This window comes from Saccopteryx bilineata, chromosome 5 (assembly GCF_036850765.1).
Source record: "Saccopteryx bilineata isolate mSacBil1 chromosome 5, mSacBil1_pri_phased_curated, whole genome shotgun sequence".
In the NCBI taxonomy this organism is placed as follows: domain Eukaryota; kingdom Metazoa; phylum Chordata; class Mammalia; order Chiroptera; family Emballonuridae; genus Saccopteryx; species Saccopteryx bilineata.
Window position 1 is genome coordinate 8,697,722 of NC_089494.1, and position 26,899 is coordinate 8,724,620.

Below are 26,899 nucleotides of genomic sequence, written 5' to 3' on the forward strand. Positions count from 1 at the left end.
AAATTTCATATGTGAACTTCAGTAAAAGAATTGATTTCACACTACCACCTCAAATGTCCTTGGATTTAAATAATGTTAGAGTTAATTCTCTCATGTTTAAACCAACTTAGTGTTCTCCTTATTGATGCCATTCTCTTGGGGAGCTGTTGACATGACAGCATTCAAGATTTCTGGGATCCTGAACAGTTAACGCTGCATTTGGATAGCATATTGAAAGGCAGAATATATTTTTGTAACAATCGTAATGGATCTATTATATTTCTTTGTACTGTATTTTACTGAAAAAATGTCCCCTGAGATAGTTTTGTCTCCTGACATCCATTATTCCTCCCTTCCTTAGAATTAAGAGCCCTCATGGTTAGCTGGGGAAACTACTTCTGAGCTAGAATTGATTCCCACTCTTCTTTGCCAGGCGTAGCCTTGTGACTAAAATGTGGCCAGTTAGAAGTAAGAAAAATGCCTTGTATCACTTCTAGAAAGTGTGTTCAGAAGGAAACCCTTGCCTTTTGCTTTCCTGTTGGCCAGAGTGTAAATGTGATGATAGGAGCACCAGCAGCCACATTGGGTCATGAGGTAGTACACAGATTAGGGCAAAATTAAAGGGAATGAGTGAGTCTCTTGCTCGCACAGCTGTGAATAGGTCTGGATTGGGTATCTCCAGATTTCTTTTACATGACAAAAAAAAAACCAATCTCTAGCTTTTCAAGCCACTGTTACTTTGTTGCTGCTTTGTTATCATATATGCCCAAACCTACCCCTAATTAACATAAGGGGAAGAGCCAAACTTCTTTTCTTCATATCAACAACCATGGACTCTTTCTCAGTTTCTAAAAACAAAAGCATTCTCAAAAGCTGCCTAACTACTGAAACACAGTAAGGTACACTGCCAAAATGTGGGTCTGAGTTTAGAATTAAAGGTAAAAGAAATGGTTTAGCTGAAGACAAATCAGTGTATGCAGCAGTGAAGTCTGTAAGCCAGATGGATACCTTTGACTTACTTATATTATGTTCAAAATCAAATCAACGTGACCAATTTTTTTTATTTATTTATTTATTTATTTATTTATTTATTTATTTATTTAAAGAGAGAGAGTCAGAGAGATGGACAGATAGGAACAGACAGACAGGAACGGAGAGAGATAAGAAGCATCAATCACCAGTTTTTTGTTGTGGCACCTTAGTTGTTCATTGATTGCTTTCTCATATGTGCCTTGACTGTGGGCCTTCCAGCAGACCGAGTAACCCTTTGCTCGAGCCAGCGACCTTGGGTCCAAGCTGGTGAGCTTTATGCTCAACCCAGATGAGGCCGTGCTCAAGCTGGCAACCTCGGCATCTCGAACCTGGGTCCTCTGCATCCCAGTCCGACGCTCTATTCACTGCGCCACCGCCTGGTCAGGCAACGTGACCAATTTTAGATTGAGTAAAAGGCAAGTCGTTAACCTTCACCAATGGTCCATTAGGACTAGAGTTATTGACTCAAAATGGCTGAGTTTTGGTTTTTTTTAGACTGGCCCTCTGCTATTCATTGTGTGACCACACCACAGTTGACAGCACATCCAATAATATAATCCGCTTTGCAGGTCTCTGCTCCAGAGCCCATAAATCAGAGGGTTAAAACATTGGGCAAAGGCAAAGACTCCAAAAAGCACCAGATTTAAAGTAAAGAAAAACACTCCACACCTCTTTCCCAAACCTATGAATATCAAGGTTGGGATTACATGTAAACCCATCTGCAGTAAATGAATAAGGACTGTTTTCCTCGCTTTGATATTTGACCTATTAAAATGGCCAGCACGTTTGCCTTCTTGATATATTAGAGAGTAACTTATAAGAATGACAGCTAGAAGAAGGAGAAGGAAAATCATGCCAATGGCTCTGGCCGGAGTACCATTCAAAGTCACAGGGCACAGAGGTGCAGATTTTAAAACAGAAACTGGGGTAGAGTTGGTGCCCTCTATGATGAATAAGCAAACATTCTTGAGTACAATTATAATCCAAGTCCCAGCCAGAATCCTATACTTCACTGAATTCATGAAGGACAGAGATTTCAATGGCCAGCAGATGGCCAAGTAAGTGTTGACAGCCATCAAGGCCAGAGTGAAAAGGATCCCTTCTCCAAAGATTAGCTGGGCCCCAAACACCAGCCAGCACAGGAGCACGGGGCTGTTGGCCATCAGGGCCCGCATCCCTTGGAAAACCACCCCCAGGCCGGAGTAGGAGGAGATGCACAGCAGGTGGTGGCAGAGGAGGATGTATCGGACCTCCTTCCTCAGTTTTGAATTCTGCCACACTATTGCGATGATGATGACTGTGATGAATGTGGCAAAGGCGAAAGAGACCATGTACACGGAGGCCTTCACTGTTGCTTCGAGCCTCAGCCAATCTGAGATGTTGCAGTGCTCAGAAGACAAGTTCATGATCTTCAGGGCAACTTGGCTCCTGCAGGAGAGAAGAACAAGAGTGAATCTGGCTTCAAGCTTCTCGTGTGGCTTTCTGGCTCTCTAACCTTATGCACAGTTTCAAGGAATAGACTGCATATTTCTCAGTTTAGACTAAGGATAACAATTTTAGATAGTATAGACATGGACGAAGGAAACCGGAGCAATCATATAGCGTCTTCTCTTCATTTCAGGAGAGAAACATACACTCAAACCATGTAAAAGGAGGATCTGAAGGATGTACTCTCCATACTCAACAAACTTCACAAAATCAGGTCATGGTTCTACTACTTAAGCATACTCTTCCATCTTTAATTGTGACAACTTTTAACATTTGAAGCCCAGGCCCTGGCCGGTTGGCTCAACGGTAGAGCATCAGCCAGGCATGTGGAAGTCCCAGGTTCGATTCCCAGCCAGGGCACACAGGAGAAGCACCCATCTGCTTCTCCATCCTTCCTCTCTGTCTCTCTCTTCCCCTCCCGCAGCCAAGGCTCCATTGGAACAAAGTTGGCTCGGGTGCTGAGGATGGCTCTGTGGCCTCTGCCTCAGGCGCTAGAATGGCTCCGGCCACAGTGAAGCAACACACCAGATGGGCAGAGCATCGCCCCCTGGTGGGCATACTGGGTGGATCCCAGTCGGGCACACGCAGGGGTCTATCTTACTGCCTCCCTGCTTCTAAATTCAAAAAAGTTAAAAAAAAAAAAAAAAGATTATGCCCTGTACTCAGGGTTGGCTTTTAAAATTTGGAACCCAAAGCATAACACTGTAAAAGTCAACTGATGAACCACCAAGCCTTTGTCAACACTTAACGTTTGCAAAAGTCTGGCGAAGAAGTTAGGGCAAGAGCTGTGAGGAAGGCGGAGCAGTAACTGATGTGGAGACTTGAATTCGTTTGGGTCCGTAAGACATGAAAGGGAGAGTAACAATAACCATGGGTGATATTTACTCCGTACTTTCTAGGGATCAGAACTGTGCTCAGAGCATATTCCTCACTAATGCTGGAGGATGTTTTCTTTTCTACCACATGGTTTTATTGCAAACTTTTCAAAAACACAGAAACAGGAACTTGGAGAGGCTAAGTAACCTGCTCCATCCAGCCTATGTGATATTGCCTAGTGGGGCCAGAATTTGAATTTGCGAGAACAGCTTCAGAGCCTCCTTTCTCAACCACTCCAAGGAAGTTTATGTCAAATGCAAGGCCAGATGAATGCATTCTCTGGGGTCTTCTTTGGCCAAAGTCATTTGCATGGCCAACTTGACCATATTTATAGGAGTATTGTTTCCATTGTTCAGAAGCTAGGAGACTGATGTCTAAGAAGGTGCTGCTATCTCAGTATTGCTGCTGTTGGACTATGACCACTAAAATGGTAAGATGTGTGTAAAAGCCCCTGAAGTTTTCTCAAACATGCACATCAGTAAATGGGGGGGGGGGGGGCAGCCTGAGAAACTCTTAACACGCTATCTTTGTTGTTTCCATGGAAGTCTCTTGTAGAGAAACCAACTATTGCCTCCCCCCTTGCAAGCCATCCAAGCTTGGGAGCCCACCATAGCCTTGCTGTGTGTGTCCTCATGGCCTACCACTTCAGTTCCGCCCCCATCAAAGTTGATTGGACCTGGGGGGGGGGTAATCTGATCAATGGAAAATCACTCTGTAGAATGTTGAGTTAATGTCTGTCCCTTGCCTGACCTGTGGTGGCACAGTGGATAAAGCGTCGACCTGGAAATGCTGAGGTCTCCGGTTCGAAACCCTGGGCTTGCCTGGTCAAGGCACATATGGGAGTTGATGCTTCCAGCTCCTCCCCCTTTCTCTCTCTCTGTCTCTCCTCTCTGTCTCTCCCTCTCCTCTCTAAAAATGAATAATAATAAAAAAAATTAAAAAAAAAAAAAAAAATGTCTGTCCCTTAAAAATTCAACCCAACATCGTCAGGTAGGATAATCCTTACCTGTCCCTCCTTTCGGAGGACAGATTAGAATATGATGATTGGAGATCGCATGACTCGTGATTAACGTTTCTGCGTGATCAGGGCTTGAACAAAAAATTTAATAAAAAAAAAAAAAATTCAACCCAAGGATTTTTACATAGAGAATGTAGTCTGAATGTGATGTTGTATAAGTGACCTGACCGTCATTTTGGAGTGTAGATGAGCAGAAGAAAAAGACAGAGAGAGGTAAGAAAGCAGCAGAGACAAAGGACACCACGATGCTCCTAAGAGGCCACAAAAGCCCTTTCAGGACAGAAAGAACAACCTCGGCTCCTGCTCTCCATCTCCCGAGACGCTCTGCATTTTCTTTCCTTGGGTTCTGAAAACCTAACACACATCTATTATTTGAGCCAGCTTAAATGGGTTTCTATCCCTTTATTCTGGCTCCTAGAGTTCCAAGTTTATAAAATAGACCCTGAAGAGGTACAATCCATTTTATTGACTTCCTAAAGGTCATATCACAATGGAGACACAACTATGGCAACTTTCTGAGGATCTAAAATGTCATAGCTCTTTACAAAATCCCTTGCTGAAGGTATATATATATATATTGCATACTGTGTTGTCAACTTTTGTGGAGAATTTTCCCTGTTCTGATGAAGTTTTTTCTTTTTCTTTTTGGCCATTGTCGTGCAGTTGAACTCCAGGCTTCTGTTGTATCTGCCCCCAGCTCTCCAGAGAGGCGTAGAAATGGGAACTGTCACCGTCATTGCCAAGTTCATCATCAAGCTTCTTTTAGCTGAGGGTTTTTCACTCAAACTCTTACACAAACTCCCTCAATCATAAACAGAAAACGGCACGCCTGTCCACACTGAGTGCCTCCTCCCGCACCCCTGGAGCACAGCCCTGGAACTGTCCTTGGGACCCCACCATGGAAAAGCAGGGCCCCCGGTGGAGACTACAGAAACCCTGGGAAGTTGGAATAAGCACTCTACCCCTGGACTGGGGGCATCACATGAACCGGGCTCTGAGCCTAGCTCTGCTACTAACAAGAAAGGTGACAGGATACTGAAATCGCCACACTTCTCTGGCCCTTACATCACAGTCAGGCGACGTCACCACGCTCCACGTCCTTTCTCTCTGTATCTACGGAGTCGCCCTCACATCCTCACGCACCTCCTCAGAGCCCAACTCTTAACTTGGGCCTGGAGTACCAGTTTTCACCTTATTCTGAGAACAAGATTGGCCCCACCCTCAATGGTCTGCCGCAGAACATCTTTATCTTAGCCCCATGTTGGAGCCATGAATAGAGACCCAGGGTCCCTAGGATGGGGCCTGCCTTACCCTGCCAGGCCCCCTGTCAGGACCCGGGACTCAGCCTCTGAGCCCCAGACTCAGGGTGGTCGCCGCCGGCAGGCTCCCCAGTGGTGGAGGCCTCCCTGCTGTATTACTTGGGTCTCCCAGTGACACCCGCGCCTGTCCTCCAGTCTGGCCCAGCTCTTAGGCTGTATTCCCCATTATTCTTGCTCCCCACCCACCATTCTGCCTAGAATTTCAGTGATCGGCTGTAGCATTCCAGCTGGATTCCTGCTTGGCATGACTTTCCTGCACCTGGAGGGGGGGACCCACCTGCCCCTCCAACACACACACACACACACACACACATCTGTCTAGTTTATTTGACAGCACCTCCCAGATAGCAATGAGCTGGGCTTGGCCTATCTGTGTACTAAGACTTGAAACCCTACACTGAACATGAGCTAACAGCATTATGCTTCCTTTAGAATAAAATTCTAAAAGCTGTTCTTTTCCCCGGAATCACTGCAGCTGCAGCTGTAACACAGGCGGCACCACCCACTGCCCTTCCTCCGGACCTGAAATTGCTTTCAAGCAACAATTTAGTTCTCCGGTATGTTCAACACACTAATCAACATGACACCTTGTTCATCATTTTACTCGACCAATCTTCATCAAGCACTGAAACATACAAACAGGTCATCCTCAACAGGAAGGTCCAAGGTGGTAAAACACAGTCATTGTCAGCTTGACCAGGTGGTGGCACAGTGGATAGGGCGTCGGACTGGGATACGGAGGGCCAGGTTCGAAACCCCAAGGTCACCAGGTTGAGCATGGACTCATCTGATTTGAGCAAGGCTCACCATCTTGGACCCAAGGTTGCAGGCTTGAGCAAGGGGTCACTCGGTCTGCTGTAGCCCCCATCCCCCCACCCCCGTCAAGGCACATATGAGAAAGCAATCAAACAACTAAGGTGCCATAATGAAAAATTGATGCTTCTCGTCTCTCTCTGTCTCTGTCACACACACACACAAAAAACACACAGTTATTGTCACACAGAAGCTTCCTGTCCAGTGGAAGATGCAGCATACAATGTACTTACATAATAATAACCAAAAACATCACATCCGGTTTTACTCATTCACCAAATGCCTAAGAAAGCTGGGTGTGCGATGGGAGTGGGGGTTTAGAAACGGAGACGTCCCCGGGGTAGTGAGAGAGAAAGACCCTTGGAGGAGGTAAGACGTGACTCTCGGATGAAAACTAGAGCAAAGCAGGAGAAAGGGAGAGGAGAGGAGGGGAGAGGGGAAATCCAGGCTCAAGCCACAGAACTCCACAGGAGCCGAGGTGTGACCACCCCCAGTATGTTCAGGGGACAGTGAACAGATCGGTTTGGGTGGAGTGATGGCTTGTTTAAGGGACTAAGGACAGATGGAGACCAGGCTCTGATATCACTCCAAGGCTTAAAATTCACTGTATAGGCTCTGTTTGATTAAACTGAGGAGCAGCACGTGTCCCAGGTGAAGAGCCAGCATGAAATGCCCGCTCTTGCTTGCTGAGTGGTACTTGCCAGGAGGTCTGCGGGGCAGGCAGCTGGACCAGGAGGAACGAGCGCAGTGAAGACGTGGCTACCAGAGCGGTTGCTCAGAATACTTTCTGTACACACGCAATCTCCAGGAGCCTGCAGATCTGCAACCTCAGCGTGGGCCAGTGTCTCCGCCTTTCATCTAGTTCCAAGCCCTCAGGAAGATCAGTACTGTATTCAGGAGAAGCAGCCAGAGAGGGTCTCCTGACCTCCCATCTTCAATCCCAACTTCTCAGAGGTATGTTTGCACATCGGGAGCTCATGGCTACCCAGCCCTCATCTATTCATAGTCTCTCCACTTAAAGACAGTTCTTAGAGCTTTTTTCTTCTTCTGAAACTCTAAACTGGGGGAATACCTGTTTCCTTCTAGCCCAGAATGTTACTTCAGCTTCAGCTTTGAAATCAAATCCTGGTGCCAAGAGACTTCAGCAAAGAATTACATCATCTCCACAGCCGCCCTGACAGATCAGCCACTAACTCCTCCCTGCAAAAACCCCGACAAGGAAGCAGATGTGTGGGAAGGCCTGGCCTGGGGACATACAAGATCAGTAGAGCATCTGGGTCTTGTCCCTAATTTTTGTCCCTGCTTCCAACTAAGGACCAACCAGAAAAAGCCAAATACGTACTCCTACCCAGTCAATAGGACACCCACTTCTAGGCAGCCACCCAGAGCTTCCCTGGGACCACAGCCATCAGACAGCAAAATCTGGGCCCTTCCCTTTCCCACCAGAAAGCCTTCTGGCTCCTCTGCGTGCCTGGGAGTTTCACCGAGACCTAAGCAGTGGCAGCTGCCTCCCTGTTATAGCGAGCTCTGAATAAGTAGCCTTTGCTCTTTCTCTGTGCTTGGTCTGGGTTTATCCCCACATCTGTATCCAAAGGTGGTGGCAACGGCTTGGCCGCAGGACAGTGCTTTGCTGATGAACGTGTAGAAGCCCAATCTTTCTCCACCCTGTGCCCTCTTGGCCAGGCCATTTGGGGACAGAGGCAGATCCTGCTTGTGCAGGGGAGGGCGGCTGCCTTGGCCTCACCATGAGACTGGGGTGCTGAGCTGTGGGGTTTCCCACTCCTCTCACTTCTGACTGTTCACACAGCAGCCATTCCTGAACAGGCACCCCACTTCAGAAGGAAACCAAAGGAGTGCAAGATGCATACTAACGAAAGTGGAGGACCCAGGAGAGAGCATGCAAAGAGATGAAATATGACACACACGACGTATAATAGTAGATGGCACGTGTTCACTGCTCACTGAGATGGCTCCGGGTGGAGGAGGTGCTGACTTTTTTTAGCCCACACACCGAGCCTATAACGTAGGCACTGTCATTCCCACTTTTCAGAAGAGAAAACCGAGGGACACAAAGAAGGAAGTAACTCGGTCAGAGTCAATTAGCTCATGACAGGGATGCTGGAATTTGGACCAGGCAGTCTGAGCCCAAGGCCCGCTCTCTACACCCCTGGGCCAGGCGCCCATGTCAGTGAAGGTCACTATGTAAAGACTGTGAAGGGCTCCCCACGCTTCCTCTCAGGGGTTGCTGGGTAACAGTGAAGTCTGGCTGCAAACCCAGCTCTTCAGATTTCTGAGCTGACATTTTGTTTTGTTGTCTGTTGAGTTTTTTTCCTAACTACCATATGGAAGTGTGTGGGTTCAATTCCTGTAGAGAGGGAGAGGGAAAGAGAAGACTGAGTGGGTGTTATGGTCTGGGTTGTGTTTCCACTAAATTCATATACAGTATTGAGGCCCTATCCCCCGGAACCTTCGAATGTGACTAGGTTTGGAGATAAGGCCTTTAAAGAGGTGGTTAAAGTACAATGAGACCATCAGAAGGGGACCTTAGTCCAGTCTGGCTGGTGCCCTTATAGGACATACAGAGAGAGCGAGAGAGACCCAAGAGACGTGTGCACAGACACAAGACCATAGAGAAGTAGCCCGAGGAAGATTACCTACAAGCAAGCCAAGGAGAGAGGCCTCAGAGGAAGCCCACCCTGCCAGCACCTTGACCTTGGACTTCCAGACTCCAATCCTTCTGGTGTAAACCACCCAGTCTGTGCTGTTTTGTTACGGCAGCCCCAGCAGACAGACACAGCAGGGAAAAGCAGTGGCTAGTGACCCCCTCATTTCTAGGTAGTGGAGAATGACTACCTAGAAATGGGTTTAGCTCAACTCCCCCCTTTCCCACCCAGGACCTATTCCTAGGAATTTCTGCAGAAGGAAAGCTCCCTGGTCTCTGAAGAGGGGAGACCTTTCCTCCCTGGGTGCTAATACTCAGGCAATGACTGCTGCCATTAGGGCCAGTGTCTGACTTGCCCTGTCGGGAAGTATTCATGGCTGAGAACAAACTTCAGAAATGACTTCCAGTGCTCAGTGGCTGCTTGCAGAGGCCAATGAGCAGAAGCAGACATTTCTAGAATGGCTCTTAAAACCCTCTCTGAATGATAAGACATTCTCTCCCACAATAAATATGCTCCCTTCTCTTTAAACGTGTCTTTCTCTTTGCTCTAATGTGGTTGTACTTCCGTGAAGCTTAAGAGATTCCCTTGTTATTCTCTTCAAAGGGGAAGGAAGGAAGGGAGGGAACTGGTGTTTACTGAGCACCAGGCACTTGACCTCGAGAATAAGCACTTACTAAGTATTAGCCATGAGTGTGAACCATCTGGAAACAGCTCTCAGAGATGACGCACAGAGCGGGGTGAAATTACAAAGCCCCTGTAGGTATATCCTGTTGACGTGTGAAGACAGAAAAATTACACACACGTTTAATGAGTGCTTTGCCAGGCAGTTAGTAACTCTGAGCGTCAACCTGCCTTTTTAATAAGAAGGGAAATTCTCACATTCTTGTCCATGTCTCTGAGTCTCATTTTTATGTCCCATCTATGTACGGGTTCATATAGTTCTTAGTTTTTTCTAATTTATGTATTTCACTCCGTTAAAATTAATAAAAATAAAAAAAATAAAAAAGGGAAATTCTCCAGCTTTGTCTTCCATCTTTTTCTGAACAAAACTTTGATCTACAGTCATTCTTATAAATACTCACAAGATTCATTAAAGACCCACTGTTTTGCTTTAATAAAATAGTGCTTTTCTAAACTACTTAATTCTTAAAAACACTCCCTAAAAAGCAACATACACACATCTTTACTGAAAGCCTGTCAAACACCAGGCTGCCCACGGGCATGGACAAGGTAAAACAAATTCACAAACCTAGAACAGGAATATATATTTAAGAAGAAAGCATTGGAAAGAAGGTAGCTCAGAAGAATAGGGATGAAGTGCCTGACCTGTGATGGCACAGTGGGTAGAGCATCAACCTGGGACACTGAGGTTGCCGGTTTGAAACCCTGGGCTTGCCCGGTCAAGGTTCAATAGGAAGCAGCTACTATGAGTTGATGCTTCCTGTTCCTCCCCTCCCCCTTTTCTCTCTCCTCTCTAAAATCAATAAATAAAATCTTAAAATTAATAAAAAAAGAATAATGACGAAGCTCTTCTCATTTTATCAGTTAGATAATGGTGTGTAGTGTATGATCCAACTTAATGCAGTAACAATGATATCTGTAAACAAAGAAGACACAAGTTCATGACACATTTCACTGTCCTGTCTGCAGACAGATGTGAGGCATAGGAGTCCTCCCAGAATTTCAGAAAAAGGCTGTGCCAGACTAATTATAATGGTGTCATATGTAACATGACATTATTCATGAATCTTAGAAACTTAAATAATAAATTTATATGAAATTATGGTACCTTGATTAAAACAAGACAGTCATTCAGTTTTACCTGGATGGAGCTCTCTGAATTGACATGGGACTAACCAAGAAATGAAAGTGGCAAAGATGGACATTTAGTAAATTCCAGCTACTTGTGTGTCCCCCAGCATGGATCTAAGTGCTGGGGGTACACAGTAACTGTTATAAAGTATATTACCGTAATTCCACGGGTTACATAGAGACACCGAGGCAGGATACAGAAGAAATTTTAGGAGGAGTGTATGGCCAGTATCCACGGCCACCATCACAACTGCCTGGCCCATGCAGGTTCGCATTGGATTTGGACAGATGGTAAAGAAACAACGGAGCCAAAAACTGGTGGGCCATTACCTTTAATCCTAGCTTGCACCCAGCAAGCAAGTAAAAACACACACTGGGCTCCAAAACCCACTCATTCAGTGCTCACAAAGCTACTGACTTATCCGCGTTTCCTAGAATCAAAGGTTTCTAGCTCACCAGACTTAGTCACCTCTGTTCCCCATCTCCTTCCTTCTCCCTGCATAAACTGCACAGATTGGCCTCTCCCTCAGCACTCCACCATCTTGGCTGCTTCTCCTGGCCTCCTCCACGTGGCCTTTCTCTGCTCTCCCCTCTAATGCTAATCCCAGGAGCAGAGAGAGAGCAAGCTCCCAGTCTGCCCCACTTTATAGTGTAGAAACCAAAACCTTTAATCCAATATATAAACAAGAAAGTCTCTGATACAAAGTCACTTATCTGAGGCATAATGGGATTCCTCATGAGAGTGTACCACCCTACATCAAAAAGGGTGGGGCTTGACCTGTGGTGGCGCAGTGGGATAAAGCGTCGACCTGGAACACTAAGGTTGCCGGTTTGAAACCTTGGGCTTGCCTGGTCAAGGCACATATGGGAGTTGATGCTTCCTGCTCCTTCCCCTTCTCTCTTTCTCTCTCTCTCCCCTCTCTCTAAAAATCAATAAATAAAATTTTTTTAAAAACAAAAAAGGGTAAGGCCCTGGCCGGTTGGCTCAGCGGAAGAGCATCAGCCTGGCGTGCGGGGGACCCAGGTTCGATTCCCGGCCAGGGCACACAGGAGAGGCGCCCATCTGCTTCTCCACCCCTCCCCCTCTCCTTCCTCTCTGTCTCTCTCTTCCCCTCCCGCAGCCGAGGCTCCATTGGAGCAGAGATGGCCCGTGCACTGGGGATGGCTCCTTGGCCTCTGCTCCAGGCGCTAGAGTGGCTCTGGTTGTGGCAGAGCAGCGCCCCAGAGGGGCGGAGCGTCGCCCCCTGGTGGGCAGAGCTTCGCCCTTGGTGGGCGCGCCGGGTGGATCCCGGTCAGGCGCCTGCAGGAGTCTGTCTGACTGTCTCTCCCTGTTTCCAGCTTCAGAAAAATACAAAAAAAAAAAAAAAAAAAAAAAAAGGGTAAGAAAGACTTAGTCCTAAAACCAAGCCCCAGGATACAAGGATCCTGCCTGCCCACAGCCTGTCCCCAACACACATTAATATAATCATGCCCATCCCAAGAAAAAGGGCAACCAATACCATCACCTGGGCGATGGGCTTCCCCATGGGCAGTGCCATCTTTAACAAAGTGAGCATAATATATTTTAGCTTCCCAACAAGGAGATTTATTAATAAGCTGGCTATATATGACTTACACAGGGTATAGCTAACCCAAATCATGCAGCTTCAAATATAGCTCTGAGGCTAGTTATATAGACTTGATCACATACAGGTTGGGGGGGAAAGGAGAGGGAGCATGACACAACGGTTAATTACTAACAAACTTACAACATTCATCTATAGGATTTATTAAAAGCAAAAAACATACCTACGTATTAACTACAAGATAACACAATAGTGACAAATATCATTTTACATATCAACACAGTAGCAATAAATGTTTTTTTACATATCAAAGACATTCCTAAATCTTCTAGTGTCTACCCCCCATCCCTGTTGCCACAGCAAAATGGTTAGCTTAAGATAAGGAGAGACGCCAAATGAAAATACCCTTGTGTAAGGCCAGGAGCCGCCATCGTGGCCATTCACATGCAGGTTCCCATTGGATTCGGGCAGATGGTAAAGAAATGGCGGAGTCTGCCTGACCTGTGGTGGCGCAGTGGATAACGCATCGACCTGGAAATGCTGAGGTCGCCGGTTCAAAACCCTGGGCTTGCCTGGTCAAGGCACATATGGGAGTTGATGCTTCCAGCTCCTCCCGCTTTCTCTCTCTCTCTCTCTCCCTCTCTCTCTCCTCTTTAAAAATGAATAAAGAAAAAAAAAAAAAAGAAAAAAAAAAGATTAAAAAAAAAAAAAAAAAAAGAAATGGCGGAGTTGGAGGATGGTGGGCCATTCTGTTTACTGGTGTCTCACCAAGACAAGCAAGACACAAAAGAAGACCAGGGAAAAGCAGAAAACCTGCTTTTCCCAAGAAGGGCAAGGGATCAGGGAGGCCCCTGCAATGGTGTTAGCAGGAACTGAGAGAGAGCAAGCTCCCCGTCTGCTCCACTTTATAGTGTAGAAACCAAAACCTTTAATCCAATATACAAACAAGGAAGTCTGATACAAAGTCACTTATCTGAGGATTCCTCATGAGAGTGCAGCACCCACATCATGCAATCAGTCAAGGGTGTGGGAAAGGCTTAGTCTTAAAACTAAGTCTTAGGCTATAACAACCTGGCCTGCTTACATTACAGCCTGTCCCCCACACCCAATACAAACTATAAGCGAGCAAACATATATATCATATTTACAAACTTATTTTGACCAACACCTTGGAAACCTAATAAGATAGTCCCCGCTTGTTTAGTTTGCAAGTTTTTATACATATAAGGATTTCAAGAGGGATGATTATTAGAAAGCATATAAAATGTTACAGAATGCAGGTTTTTCAAGCAAGGGGGAGTGGGCTCGTGATCCCTTTGTCTAGAGGTATACGTCACTCTCAGGGCTCCAGGAGGGGAGGAAGAGCCAGAATCAGTGTAGGATATGTAAATATTGTCTTCTAAGGATCTTAAAGAAAGGGAAGAGGAAGTTTTTAGATAACCTTTATCCTTCCAGAGAACATAGTTAAACTATGACTAGATGACCCAGTTGTCCTTGTAAGCCAGGAAGCTCCCATATTCTTCTTCCTCCATTCTCCACAGGAAAGAGGGGGTTAGAAACCTGACTTTTCCTCTTTAAAATGGCGTTGCCAATACTAACTTTTACAGTTCTTTGGCACCTTATCACATAACCAACACACAGCAAGTCTCTGACTTCATGGAGCTTACACATTCCTGAAACCTCTCACAATTACCTAGCAGGCAGTAAACACAAGGCCTTTCTCCCTTTCTCTCTCTCTAGATGCCAGGGGTCAATATGATGTCTATAAACCACAAAGAACAAACAGCCATCATTCTGCTTCTGAGAAAATGATTCATTGCCAGTCCTATTCCCCAGAATCTGAGAGGTTGTTTTTTTGTTTTTGTTTTTTTTTGTCTTTAGTCTGTTGGTTTTTCTCCAACAAGAGTTCATCTTGTAGCATGTACTTCTGAAATATGCTGACGCTATTTTAATGACGCATGACTGCATCATTAAGCTAGTGAAACGGTATTTTCCTTGTGTACGACTTTAACGCTATTAAAGCTTACCAAAGACTACCTTGCAGCCCAATGATGAGTTCTGTGTTTTGTTAGTGAGCAGTTCTCTACCCCATAGTCAATGGTTTACTTCCATTGGACAATTCAGACAGCCGCCTGTTGGGCAGATAAAATATATTATGCTCACTTTGTTAAAGATGTCACTGCCCACATGGAAGCCCATCACCCAGGTGATATTAACGTGTGTTGGGGGTGGGCTGTGGGCAGGCAGAATCCTTGTAGCCTGGGGCTTGGTTTTAGGACTAAGCCTTTCCCACCCTTTTTAATGTGGGGTGGTGCAATCCTATCATGCCTCAGATAAGTGACTTTGTGTTAGAGACTTCCCTATTTTGTATTTTGGATTAAAGGTTTTGATTTCTACATTATAAAATGGGGGCAGAACGGAAGCTTGTTCTCTTGGTTCCTGAAATTAGCATTAGAGAGGAGAGCAGAGAAAGGCCACGTGGAGGAGTCCAGGAGAAGCTGCCAAGATGGTGGAGTGCTGAAGGAAAAGCCAGATTTTGCAGAGTTTGTGCAGAGCGAAGGAAGGAGATGGAGAACAGAGGTGAATAAGTCTGGTGAGCTAGAAACCTTTGATTCTAGGAAACTCGGATAAGTCAGTAGCTTTGTGAGCACTGAATGCATGAAGCCCAGTGTGTGTTTTTACTTGCCTGCCGGGTGCAAGCTAGGATTAAAGATGATGGCCCACCAGTTTTTGGCTCTGTTATTTCTTCACCGACTGTCTGAATCCAGTGCAAACCTGCATGGGCCAGGTGGCTGTGATGGTGGCCCTGGCAACTGGCTTCACACCGCCTCATCCGAAATGAGTCACACCCTTTTGTGTCTCAGCAGACCATGTCCAGCTCTTGCTGTAAACCAAGTGCTTAATCATCAGCACAATCTTGGCAAAGGAGAAATCAGCAGATTCCAAGAAGTGCTTTGGAGTTTTTCTTTCTGATTCAGCATTGAGGCTTATTATTAACTTCTGTGAGATTTCATTCTATTTCTCCCAATTAAGGTGCAATTCAATTTTAGCTATTCTTATTCACTTTTTTATATGCTGTGATTTGTTTCACTAAAGAAAAAGAACTCCTACCTGACTGGGCGGTGGCGCAGTGTATAGAGCGTTGGACTGGGATGCGGAAGACCCAGATTCAAAACCCCGAGGTCACCAGCTTGAGCACAGGCTCATCTGGTTTGAGCAAAGCTCACCAGATTGAGTGCAAGGTTGCTGGCTCGAGCAAGGGGTCACTCGCTCTGCTGTAGCCCCCCGGTCAAGGCACATATGAGAAATCAATCAGTGAACAACTAATGAGCGCAATGAAGAATTGATGTTTCTCTTCTCTCTCCCTTTCTGTTTGTCTGTCCCTATCTGTCCCTCTCTCTGTCTCTGCAAAAAAAAAAAAAAAAAAGAAAAGAAAAAGAACTCCTTTCAATTCAAAACCTATGTACAATCTATATCGCTTGGTTAAATGCCCGTCTTTATTTGGCATCTTTGCACCGTTCACCTTATACATGTCCTGCGAAGCAAACATTCTGGACTGGAAAACTATATGATTTTAAGTAAATCTTATCATTGAAAGTGACAATTCATGGAATGCCTTAATCTTTTGCCTGCTCTGAGGATTTTTACTTAACACATAATTATTAACTTGAACTTTTACTTAACTACAAAATTGATTTCTCTCAATTGTCAGGACCTATATATTTATTTATAAAGTTCCTTTGGCAGCAACATAAGCCCACCTATCACACCAAATTCTCTATTCTTATTTGGGTAGATTTGCATCTTTTCATAGAAAAGTCTACTATTAAAGTTCTTGGTAAATTTCAGTATTATTTATTTTTGTTTTTTAGAATGGGCATAGAATTTTAAATCACATTTATAAAGAAAACATGTTTCAATATTTTTTCTTGTGATTATCAGTAAATATGGCCATTATATTTACCTTTTTTATTTAATGGACTTATTCACAAATAGAAAATATATTATTGTCACTAAATGCTATTTTGGCAAACATTATTTGTAACTTGTATTTCATATTTTTCAAAAAGACTTTACATCCTAACTAATGTTGACAAAGAAAATTAACTTTGAAAACCCCAGCTACATTACCATTAAAACACTATTGAATGTTCCAAAAATTTTTTTATCAGAATTTTAAAATTCATGCTAATATCCATCCCAATTCCTTCATTTATACTCATTCATTCATTCACTCAATAAACATAGATGGTGTGACTACCCATGCGTGTCGGGCACTGTGCTAAGTGCTAGGCCTGCAGAGATGGGGGAGACACAGCCTCTGTCCTCAGGAAATGTGCCTTCTTGATTCGGAAGCGGGCAAGGAACCCACGCGGGTACCCTTCGTGAGAGGGACGGCAACAACAGAGCTCGACCTCACATATTTTTTATTTATTTATTCATTATAGAGAGGAGAGAGAGAGAGAGAGAAGGGCGGAGGAGCAGGAAGCATCAACTCCCATATGCGCCTTGACCAGGCAAGCCCAGGGTTTCGAACCGGCAACCTCAGTGTTTCCAGGTTGACGCTTTATCCACTGCACCACCACAGGTCAGGCAAGCTCACATATTTTGAATTGAAGAAAATGTATTAAGACCACAAACCTTTTCTTAGAGAAAGGTGAATTCCTTCCTTTTCTTTCCAAGAAGAGGCTCTGGGGAAAGTTTTATTCTTTCTCTTGCACGGAAAACCAGAGCGGGCGGCGCTGCGCTGGGTCCCAGACAGGGCCGACATGGGGCTAGCAGAGGCTTCCTGGGAAAAGCAAGGACACCACATAGTTCAGTACAGTTGTTTGAGAAGCACCGAGGAGGGTAAAGAAGCCCTCCAGAAAACCACAGCTGTGCAAGAAAGAAAAAGGAAACTGGTGCTGTGGTTAGGAAATTGAAGCCAATCTGATAAAGGAAAATTATAGATAATGCCTGAAGAAGGAAAACAGACCAAAAAAATTTATTTATTTAACTTAAAGGAAACATGTATTTGAAGGGGACAACTAGCTAGATTAAGACACTGGCCAATGTTGGGATTTGATTCAAAAGACTAAAATGTTCTCAACGCCATCAGGATGCAGACAGACTAGGCCAGGGGTCGGGAACCTTTTTGGCTGAGAGAGCCATGAACGCCACATATTTTAAAATGTAAGTCCATGAGAGCCATACAACGACCCGTGTACCTTACGTATTATCCAATAAACATTTGGTGTTGTCCCGGAGGACAGCTGTGATTGGCTCCAGCCACCCGCAACCATGAACATGAGCGGTAGGAGATGAATGGATTGTAATACATGAGAATGTTTTATATTTTTAACATTATTTTTTTATTATTATTAAAGATTTGTCTACGAGCCATAGGTTCCCGATCCCTGGACTACGCCATCAAAGATCAAATGAGCAGTCAGCACAGGGATTCTCGGTGTCCGACACCACTGGGTGAAGCCGGATGGCGGCACAAGTGCAGCACCACGGCTCCTGGGAGGTGCGGGTAGGCCTTCAGTAAGGCTGAGACCTAGGAATCCCAGTGACGAGTCCCCAACAAATGCATGGCGGTGTCACTCTGGTCTACTGAGCCTTGCTCCAGCACTCAAAGAACCTTCCAGTAGAACTTCCTTGTCACCACCTCCTTGGGCATTCAAATCGTCCACATCCATTGGGTCAACCCACACAAAATGAAAGAGAATATAGAATTCTTGGCTGTAGCACACCCTGCCAAAGAAAGAGGCTTGCATCACTATTCCCTGGTTATTGCCAGTTTTATATAACTTGAGTATCTACCTTCTTTCCGAGTCCTAGCATGCCCTGCTCTAAAATGTGTGTTTGCCACTGAGTCTGTATCTTGGCTGCCTGAATTCCCGGTCTTACAACATTGAATATTATTTCTGGATGACCCAGGACTGGGGGCCTGGCAAGGCCATTTTCTCTTTCAGATTTGGCAGAAGGGTACCAGGCAAAACCTGGACCCCCAAGGAAATATATTGTACATACATACAGCCTGCTCAGAAGGCCAGGGCACCTGCTGAAGGAAGTGCCGTCCCTGGACAGCGGAGCATGGGTGGTAAAAGAGACAAGCCAGAGCAAGTGGGGACCAGGCTGGAGACTTCCGTTTTCATGACCAAGGCTGTAAGAAACCACATAACCTCAGACGGATGTGCTGTGTCTAGGTGGCCCTCCCAGAAATAATACATCCCCAACCAAGACTTGGAGATGGTTGACTGATGAGACTAAGTAAGGTGCCTCCTTGTATAATAACTAATTTGATCCTGGAAATGTAATCCATGGAAACTATTCACAGTTGCAGGTTCAACGGGGAGATATTAAAATAACAGATGAAAATAGAAGGATGCTTGTTCCCTTGGAAGCAGTGAAAAGCAAAGAGTAAGAAGTTAACAGTACATCACCAACATTGAAGACGAAATGTAATATCCTGATCCACTGAACAAGTAGATCCCGTTAGCTGAGAGACATTGATGCGGTTGCCATAGTATTATTATTTTACACAATGAGTATCTACTATGTGCCAGAGTACTGTGAAATGTCTCTAGTTAATTAAGTGGAGAAATAAGGCAGAATCCCTACGTTTGTGGAGCTCACCGTCTTTTAGGGAAGATAGGCAAATACACTGCTCACGAAACTTAGGGGATATGACCAAATGAGTATGAAGACATAAAATATCCCCTAAGTTTTGCGAGCAGTATAGTTTCAATACTATGAGTTAATTGTTAAGTACTATGGAAACTCAGAGGAGGGAGTCTAATATTCCTAGAACAGTCAAGGAAAGTTTCTCAGGGGACGGTGTCTCTAGAAAATACGAATGCATCCACCTTGCTAGCTGGCCTCCCAGTCATTCATTTATAAAATGTGTGTTGAGTACCTCCTACTGCTCTGGATACTGTGGACATGACAGCGAACAAAGAAAGCGAGTCCACACTTGAGTGAGGTCTACATTCAGGCGGAGTGTGGGTAATATTCCCAGTAGACACACGGGCTGGCTCCTTAAGACCATCCAACGTCCACCTGCCGGCCTCATTTCCTCTCCCACGTTGTGTATTTTCTTACTGAGACAGGCTGCCCTGACCGCTCAGACTGGAGCATTTCGGTCTTTTATGGTAAATATAGCTTTCATTATGAAACAGCGATGCCAGCTTATTGCTCACCACCACTACGGAATAGTGCCAGAGGGCATGATCAGATAAAATCAAATTTTCTGAAATTGCAGTGCTGAGAATCAATTTCATGCAGAAATAAAAGTGAGCAATGAGATGTCTAGACTGACATGGAAAATTCTTACCTTGCTTTCCCCATGGAGGTCTTTCCTGTCAATGGAGAAGTATGAGTTCTGTTTCCTGGGAAAAAAGGTTGTGGAAGACCCTGCAGGAGTTTCTTCGTGAATCCTAGGGAGAGCTCCCAACATCCAGCATCTAACAGAAGTGAGTCAAGGGGTGTGCCCCATTCCACATTCTCCCAGGACCCTGAGCCTTCAGACCCGGGGCCCCTTCGGTGGTGCCGGCAGCCGGTGTCACTCTGTGTGCTTCACAGCATAGAGCTGCCAGACCTCAGAGAGAGCCAGGGGCCGTGCAATGTCCACTTCCTGAACACCCAACGCCTTCTCTCCAAGAAGGAAGTGGGGAACCTCAGTGCCAGCGCCTGCTTTCTGCACACAGGGGTCCTTCTACAAAGAGATGCCTGCTCCCTGCACCCTTCTGGGTTGGCAACCCACTTTGTGGCATTTAGGTGACAAGAAAAAGTGTCTCTAGAGAAAGCAAAAAAGTCTCCCCCCCCCCGCCCCCGCAATAAGGGGAAAAACTCAACCAGTGGTTTTAAGTGAGACTAGCCTTCAGAGATCTCAGACTACTCCTATAGAAATGACCACAGTTTCATAACCGAGAAAGGAAGTTAGAAGCTTCTGCAGAGGCACAGTGGGTTTCATTCTGAAAACCCATAGTTCCTGTTGGCCAACATGTCTGCTTTATCCCTCACGCTACTAAGTATAAGTGTTATACGCCAACATTTCCTCTTATTTATAACCTTCGTTTCTTTTCTTAAGTTATTCAAGTAATACATATTTGTTGTCAAAAATGTAAAATGCAGATAAGCAGAAAAAAGAAAATGAAAAACTCCCTGTAATTCCACCACCTGAACATAACCATTGTTGGCACTTTGGTGAACATTCTTCCAGCCTTTTTTTATGCGGGGAGGTAGATCTCAGGATGAGCTCTCAACATCCATCCCACCCCACACCACTGGGGAACATTAATGAGAGTAATCTTATCCCCAGCTCTGAGTATGTCCTGATTTGGCTAAATAAAATTTCAATCATCTTACAACCTTGACACAATGTTTACTCTAGGGATCAGTACCTAACCCAGACCTAACTCAAGCAATATAAAGCAGTGGTCCCCAACCTTTTTGAGGCCACGGACCGGTTTAATGTCAGAAAATATTTTCACGGACCGGCTTTTAGGGTGGAATGGATAAATGCACAAAATAAAATTATGCGACCGCATAAAAACTGTGGTATTTTTAAATATAATTGTCGAATTTATGAGACAAGCATCAAGAGTGAGTCTTAGATGGATGTAACAGAGGGAACCTGGTCATTTTTTCAAAATAAAACATCATTCAGACTTAAATATAAATAAAACGGAAATAATGTAAGTTACTTATTCTTTCTCTGCGGACTGATACCAAATGGCCCATGGACCGTTACCGGTCCACAGCCCGGGGGGTTGGGGACCACGGATATAAAGTATTCCTTTCTCTGCCAGGAAAGGCACATGATCAAGACGGTCCAATCAGAGGGAAGCCAAGGATTCCCGCTAAAAGCTGGGGAGAGACCTTCTTCTCTAGGTTTGGACACCAATAGCTTCTCTGGGAGCTGTTGGCGGCCATCTTGCCACAACAAGACAAACCCCTTTCAGGTGAAAGCAGATGGTTCAGAAGGCAAAAGAAAAAAAGAGTATGAGAAGAAGTTCAGTTGCTAAAGAACTTTCTGAACTGCTAAATTAAATTAACACCAAAATCTGTCTTACTTTTGGAGTTTCTAGCTATATGAACCAAAAAATTTGCTTGCTGAAGTCAGTATAAGTTGAGGTTCTTATTATTTGTCACTAAATGCATCCTCGGTGACTCATGTAGCTACTTTTATTTACAAATTTATATATTGTTTATATTTTCCTATTTAAAAATACATCATAACCATCCTTCCTTTTCAAGATAAATACACTTACGAAATTATCAATGGCTTCAGAGTAGTTCATTATATGGACAGACATTAAATTACGGTACTTATCCAACCCCCTATGTGAGGCATTTACATTGTCTCTGGGATTTTTCATATTATATAAACAATTCTGTGTCAAGTCTCCTAAATATCAGAGAACATACTTATTTCCTTAGGATACAGTTCTAATGTAAAATTTCTGTGTCAGATTATGTTCTAATTGAAAGGTTTTTGATTCAAGCCTGCATCAGGTAGCTTAGTTGGTTAGTGTCGTCTTGATATGCCAAGGTTATGGGTTCGATCCCCAGTCAGGGCACATACAAGAATCAACCAGTGAATGCATAAATGGGGAAACAGCAAATCGATGTTTCTCTTTCTCTAATATTAATAAATAAAAAAAACCTCAAAAACTGGTTTTTCATTTATTTTGCCAAAGGCCCTCTAAAAAGATTGTTTTAATTGTATTCCGACCAACAAAGAATGAGAGTGCCCAAAAACTCCCTCCCTCATCCCAGCCCAGAACCCTCAACACCTGTAAAGGTTCAACACAAAGTCTCTGTCTATGTGATAAATAGTTCCCATTGTTGTTTGATTTGCATTTTAAAAAGCCATAGAGAGTGCCCTGGCCGGTTGGCTCAGCGGTTGAGCGTCGGCCTAGCGTGCGGAGGACCCGGGTTCGATTCCCGGCCAGGGCACACAGGAGAAGCGCACATTTGCTTCTCCACCCCTCCGCCGCGCCTTCCTCTCTGTCTCTCTCTTCCCCTCCCGCAGCCAAGGCTCCATTGGAGCAAAGATGGCCCGGGCGCTGGGGATGGCTCTGTGGCCTCTGCCCCAGGCGCTAGAGTGGCTCTGGTCGCAACATGGCGACGCCCAGGATGGGCAGAGCATCGCCCCCTGGTGGGCAGAGCCTCGCCCCTGGTGGGCGTGCCGGGTGAATCCCGGTCAGGCGCATGCGGGAGTCTGTCTGACTGTCTCTCCCTGTTTCCAGCTTCAGAAAAATGAAAAAAAAAAAAAAAAAAAAAGCCATAGAGAGTGCTTGCAGTATGTTATTTTTATATATTTATTTGCTTATTGTATTTAAAAAAAATTTTTTTTTATTTTAGTGAGAGGAGGGGAGGCAGAGACAGATTCCCCCATGTGCCCCACCAGGATCCACCCAGCAAGTCCACTAGGGGGCGATGCTCTGCTTATCTGGGGTCATTGCTCCATTGCACCCAGACCCACTTTTAAGCACCTGAAACAGAGGCCATGGAGCCATCCTCAGTGCCCAGGGCCAACTCACTCCAATTGAGCCATGGCTGCAGGAGGGGAGGAAAAGAGAGAGAGAGAGAGAGAGAAGCGAGAGGGGGAGGGGTGGAGAACCAGATGGGTGTTTCTCCTGTATGCCCGGACTGGTAATTGAACCTGGGACATCTACATGCCGGGTCGATGCTCTCCTGCTAAGCCAACTGACCATGGCTTTGCTTATTGTATTTTTCCTTTTCTGAATTTCCACTGACGCTCTTTTCCTATTTAAAATATAGACTAAATTAGTTTTTTAATTAAAGAGAAATCTTTTTTTTAAAGAGTTACTATCTGACCTAGCACTTTGATTCTAAGATATATGCCCAAGAGAAATTAGAATATATGCCTACACAAAAACTTGCACACAAAAATTACAGCAGCATTATACATAATAGCCAAAAAGTAAAAACAAGCCAAGTGTCTATCAACTGATGAAGAGATAAACAAAGTGGGGTCTACCCATGCAATGGAATAGTACTCAGCCATAGACAGAAACGATACCTGCCTACAACATGTATGAGCCTTGGAACCATCATGCTAAGGAAACAAGCCAGAGACAAAAGGCCATATATTATATGATTCCATTTACATGAAATGTCCAGGTAGGCAAAGCTATAGTGGATGCCAGGACCTAGGGGAAGAGAATGGGAAGTGAGTGCTAATGGGTCTGGGGTTTCTCTTTGGGTTGATAAATACATATTCTTGGAATTCAACAGTGGTGGTAGTTTCACAATGTGGGCGTGTACTAAGACCAGTTGAATCGTATACCTTAAAAGGGTGCACTTGTGATGTATGAATGGCATCTTCATTTTATTTTAAAGAAGCAGATTAGGAAAAGAAAAGAAAATTTTCTGGTCTTTAAAGACATTAAGAAAATGAAAAGACAAGCCAGAGACTGGGAGAAAATCTTTTCAAAACATAGATCTGATAAAAAGAAAAGTAACCGGACTACAAAAGAACTCTCAAAACACAATAATAAGAAAACAATGAATCCTCATAGAAAAATCACAGAAGACTTGAACACTCCACCAAAAAAGAGAGAGGGAAAGCCAATGAGCACAGGAAAAAATGCTCAACACCACAAGCCATTAGGAAAACAAGAATTAAACTGTAATGAGCAACCACTACAGATCTATTAGAATGTCTGAAATGGCAGAAAGACAGTGACACCAGGTGCTAGCAAATACAGTGTGTCCGTAAAGTCATGGTGCTCTTTTGACCGGTCACAGGAAAGCAACAAAAGACGATAGAAATGTGAAATCACCAAGTAAAAGGAAAACTCTCCCAGTTTCATACCTATTCAGTGCAGTTCGATGTGGGCTCATGCACAGATTTTTTAGGGCTCCTTAGGTAGCTATCCCGTATAGCCTCTACAGACTCATCACTGACTGATGGCCTACCAGAACGGGGTTTCTCCACCAAACTGCCGGTTTCCTTCAACTGCTTATCCCACCGAGTAATGTTATTCCTATGTGGTGGCACTTCATTATAAACACGTCGATATTCACGTTGCACTTTGGTCATGGATTCGAATTTAGCGAGCCACAGAACACACTGAACTTTCCTCTGTACCGTCCACATCTCGACTGGCATGGCCGTGTGCTGCTCCGCTGTATACACAGTGTTATGTCATCATCTGCGCATGTGCACATGGGGCCACATCATCCTACAGAAACTGGGAGGGTTTTCCTTTTATTTGGTGTAGATTTCACATTTCTATCATCTTTTGTTGCTTTCCTGTGACTGGTCAAAAGTGCACCATGACTTTACAGACACACTGTATATATAGACCAACTGGAACTGTCATGCACTGCTGGTGGCAGTGTGATGGCTTTATCAGTTTGGAATATCAGTTTGGCAGTTTCTTACAAGGTTTATACAGTTACCACATGACCCTATCATTCCACATCTAGGTGTTTACCCAAAATATATATTCACACAAAAACCTGCATGCCAACGTTCATAGCAGCACTGAGCATGATAGCCAATATGTGGACCCATCCCAGTGTTTGGTGAATGAATAAACAAATCTTGGTACATGCATAACAAGAATACTCTTCAGCCGTATAAAGGAATAGTTACACTACAGTAATACCCATGGGCATGCACAATATGGGTAAATCACAAAAGCATTATGCCAAGTGAAAGAAACCAGACACAAAATGATACCACGTGAGTAATTCCACTTATACGATGTTCTGGAAAAGCCAAAACTGTTCAAACAGAAATCAGCTCAGTGATTGCCAAGAGTTTGGCATGAGGGAAGGAGAGGCCTGAGAGGGTGAAGAAGAACTTTCTCATTTTGATGGAATTGTTCTGTGTCTTGGTTGTGGTGGTGATTTTACAACTATACATATCTGTTAAAAACTCAGAGAGCTAAATGGTTCAAAGAGTAATTTTTTATAGTCTGTAAATTATACTCAATAAATCCAATTTTTTTAAAAAAAAAATTAACCACATTATTATTGATACCTAGTTTTGTCATTTGAGGAGATTCCCTCAAAAAAAAAAAAAGGAAGAAAAGCTAGGAACATTTACCTCAAAACTTACACTTGCCATTTTCTAAAACACAATTAAGTACCTATGAATATTCACACAGCACCAGCTTAGTAAAAATTTCTAGTAACAGATTACTTACGTTTTGAGAAAGAAATTCGCTTTGCTAAGATGGTCGCCCCTGTCCCTGCGGCCTGGTGACATTTGATTTAAGGCTGGCAACCTGGCAGCTAGTGGAGATCATGTCTGAAGTGTCCCCCTTCTTCTCGGAGGAGGCTACCCTGAGCGTTAGTGGATTCAATCAGGAGACATAAAATTAGATCCAGTCTGCTCCTGTGAGAAGCATGGCAGGTGGAATCCAGGCTCTGCCCACACTCCCTCTGATCTCCTGCCATTTCTCCTAGTCGCATGCCTTCCCTCCCAGCAACCAGCACCTGTCTCTCTTTGTTGGAGGACTGCCCTCGGGCTGCCAAGCACACCTGCCAGCTGTAGCTGTCCTCGCTGTACCTGGCAATCCTGGGAAGAGTTCACTCCCCCTGGGAACAGCCCCTCAACTGGCAGATACAAGAGTCTAAATAGCTCCTTTGCACCTGCCTGTAGAAGACAATGACACTGTGTGTTTTACACCAGGTGCTTCTCACACTTTCGTGCTCATGTGAATTGGCTGGTGATTGAATTCAAATGCGATTCCGCTGCAGGAGGTCTCAGAGTCTCCAGTTATAAGAAGCTCCCAGTGATACTGATTTCCTTCTCCAGTCCCCCAGAACCAACGCTGCCATCCACCATGAGCAACAGAGGCAGGATCTAGCCAAAGACAACAGGAGGGCGTCTCCACTTTGGGGACTGCTAGAGCAACAGTAAATACCCCAGGGACAAAATATGGCTAAGATGACATGGAGAAGATGGGGTTCCCTAGGCAGGCTGTAGATAGATATTCCAGAAGCACCCCAGGTTTAGGAACTCAGGTGGCATTCCCGTGATGGAGACGTATTTGTGGGCTGAAAAGAGTAAGAAATTCCTGCTTTGCAACTTCTGAGAGGCAATGGTCTTAATCCCGCCCTTGAGCTATGGGGGAAGGGCAGTGGGGGAGGGAGGTTGGGGGTTATGAATACAGAGTGTGGGTCTGTGCCTTACAGCAGGAGAGCCGAGGTGGACTTTAGACCATCTGAAAAAGAGAGAAAGAATTCTGGTGGTGTGGGTCAAATAAGTTTGCAAATATGATGTATATGTTTGCTCACTTATGGTTTGCATTGGGTTTGGGGGACAGGCTGTAAGCAGGCAGGATTCTTATAGCCTAAGGCTTA

At 44.7% G+C, this 26,899-nt stretch overlaps 1 protein-coding gene and 1 pseudogene across 4 annotated transcripts; one reads left to right on the forward strand and one right to left on the reverse strand.

Annotated features, from left to right (window-relative positions):
* Positions 1-1,092: 1,092 nt before the first annotated feature.
* Positions 1,093-25,979, reverse strand: LOC136338142 (probable G-protein coupled receptor 148). 4 transcript variants are annotated; one of them, XM_066280229.1, is made up of 3 exons: positions 25,738-25,979; positions 17,207-17,354; positions 1,093-2,439 (listed from the first exon to the last, which is right to left on the reverse strand). In XM_066280229.1, the coding sequence occupies exon 3, from the start codon at positions 2,415-2,417 to the stop codon at positions 1,503-1,505; it is 915 nt and encodes a 304-aa protein (XP_066136326.1). In that variant the 5' UTR covers positions 2,418-2,439; positions 17,207-17,354; positions 25,738-25,979; the 3' UTR covers positions 1,093-1,502. The 4 variants fall into 4 exon arrangements, with proteins under 4 accessions (XP_066136326.1, XP_066136327.1, XP_066136324.1 ...); XM_066280230.1 differs by lacking the exon at positions 25,738-25,979 and adding an exon at positions 19,884-20,111; XM_066280227.1 differs by lacking the exon at positions 17,207-17,354.
* LOC136307184 (U8 small nucleolar RNA) lies at positions 4,359-4,483 on the forward strand (annotated as a pseudogene).
* Positions 25,980-26,899: the final 920 nt, after the last annotated feature.

What these genes read in the sequence shown, in the direction of transcription:
- LOC136338142 (XM_066280227.1), bottom strand. Translation starts at nt 25,799, where the DNA reads ATGTCACCAGGCCGCAGGGACAGGGGCGACCATCTTAGCAAAGCGAAT. An exon ending in GCGAATTTCTTTCTCAAAAC is followed by an intron (nt 2,440 to 25,737) that starts GTAAGTAATCTG and finishes TCTCTCCTGCAG; the next exon opens with GAGCCAAGTTGCCCTGAAGA.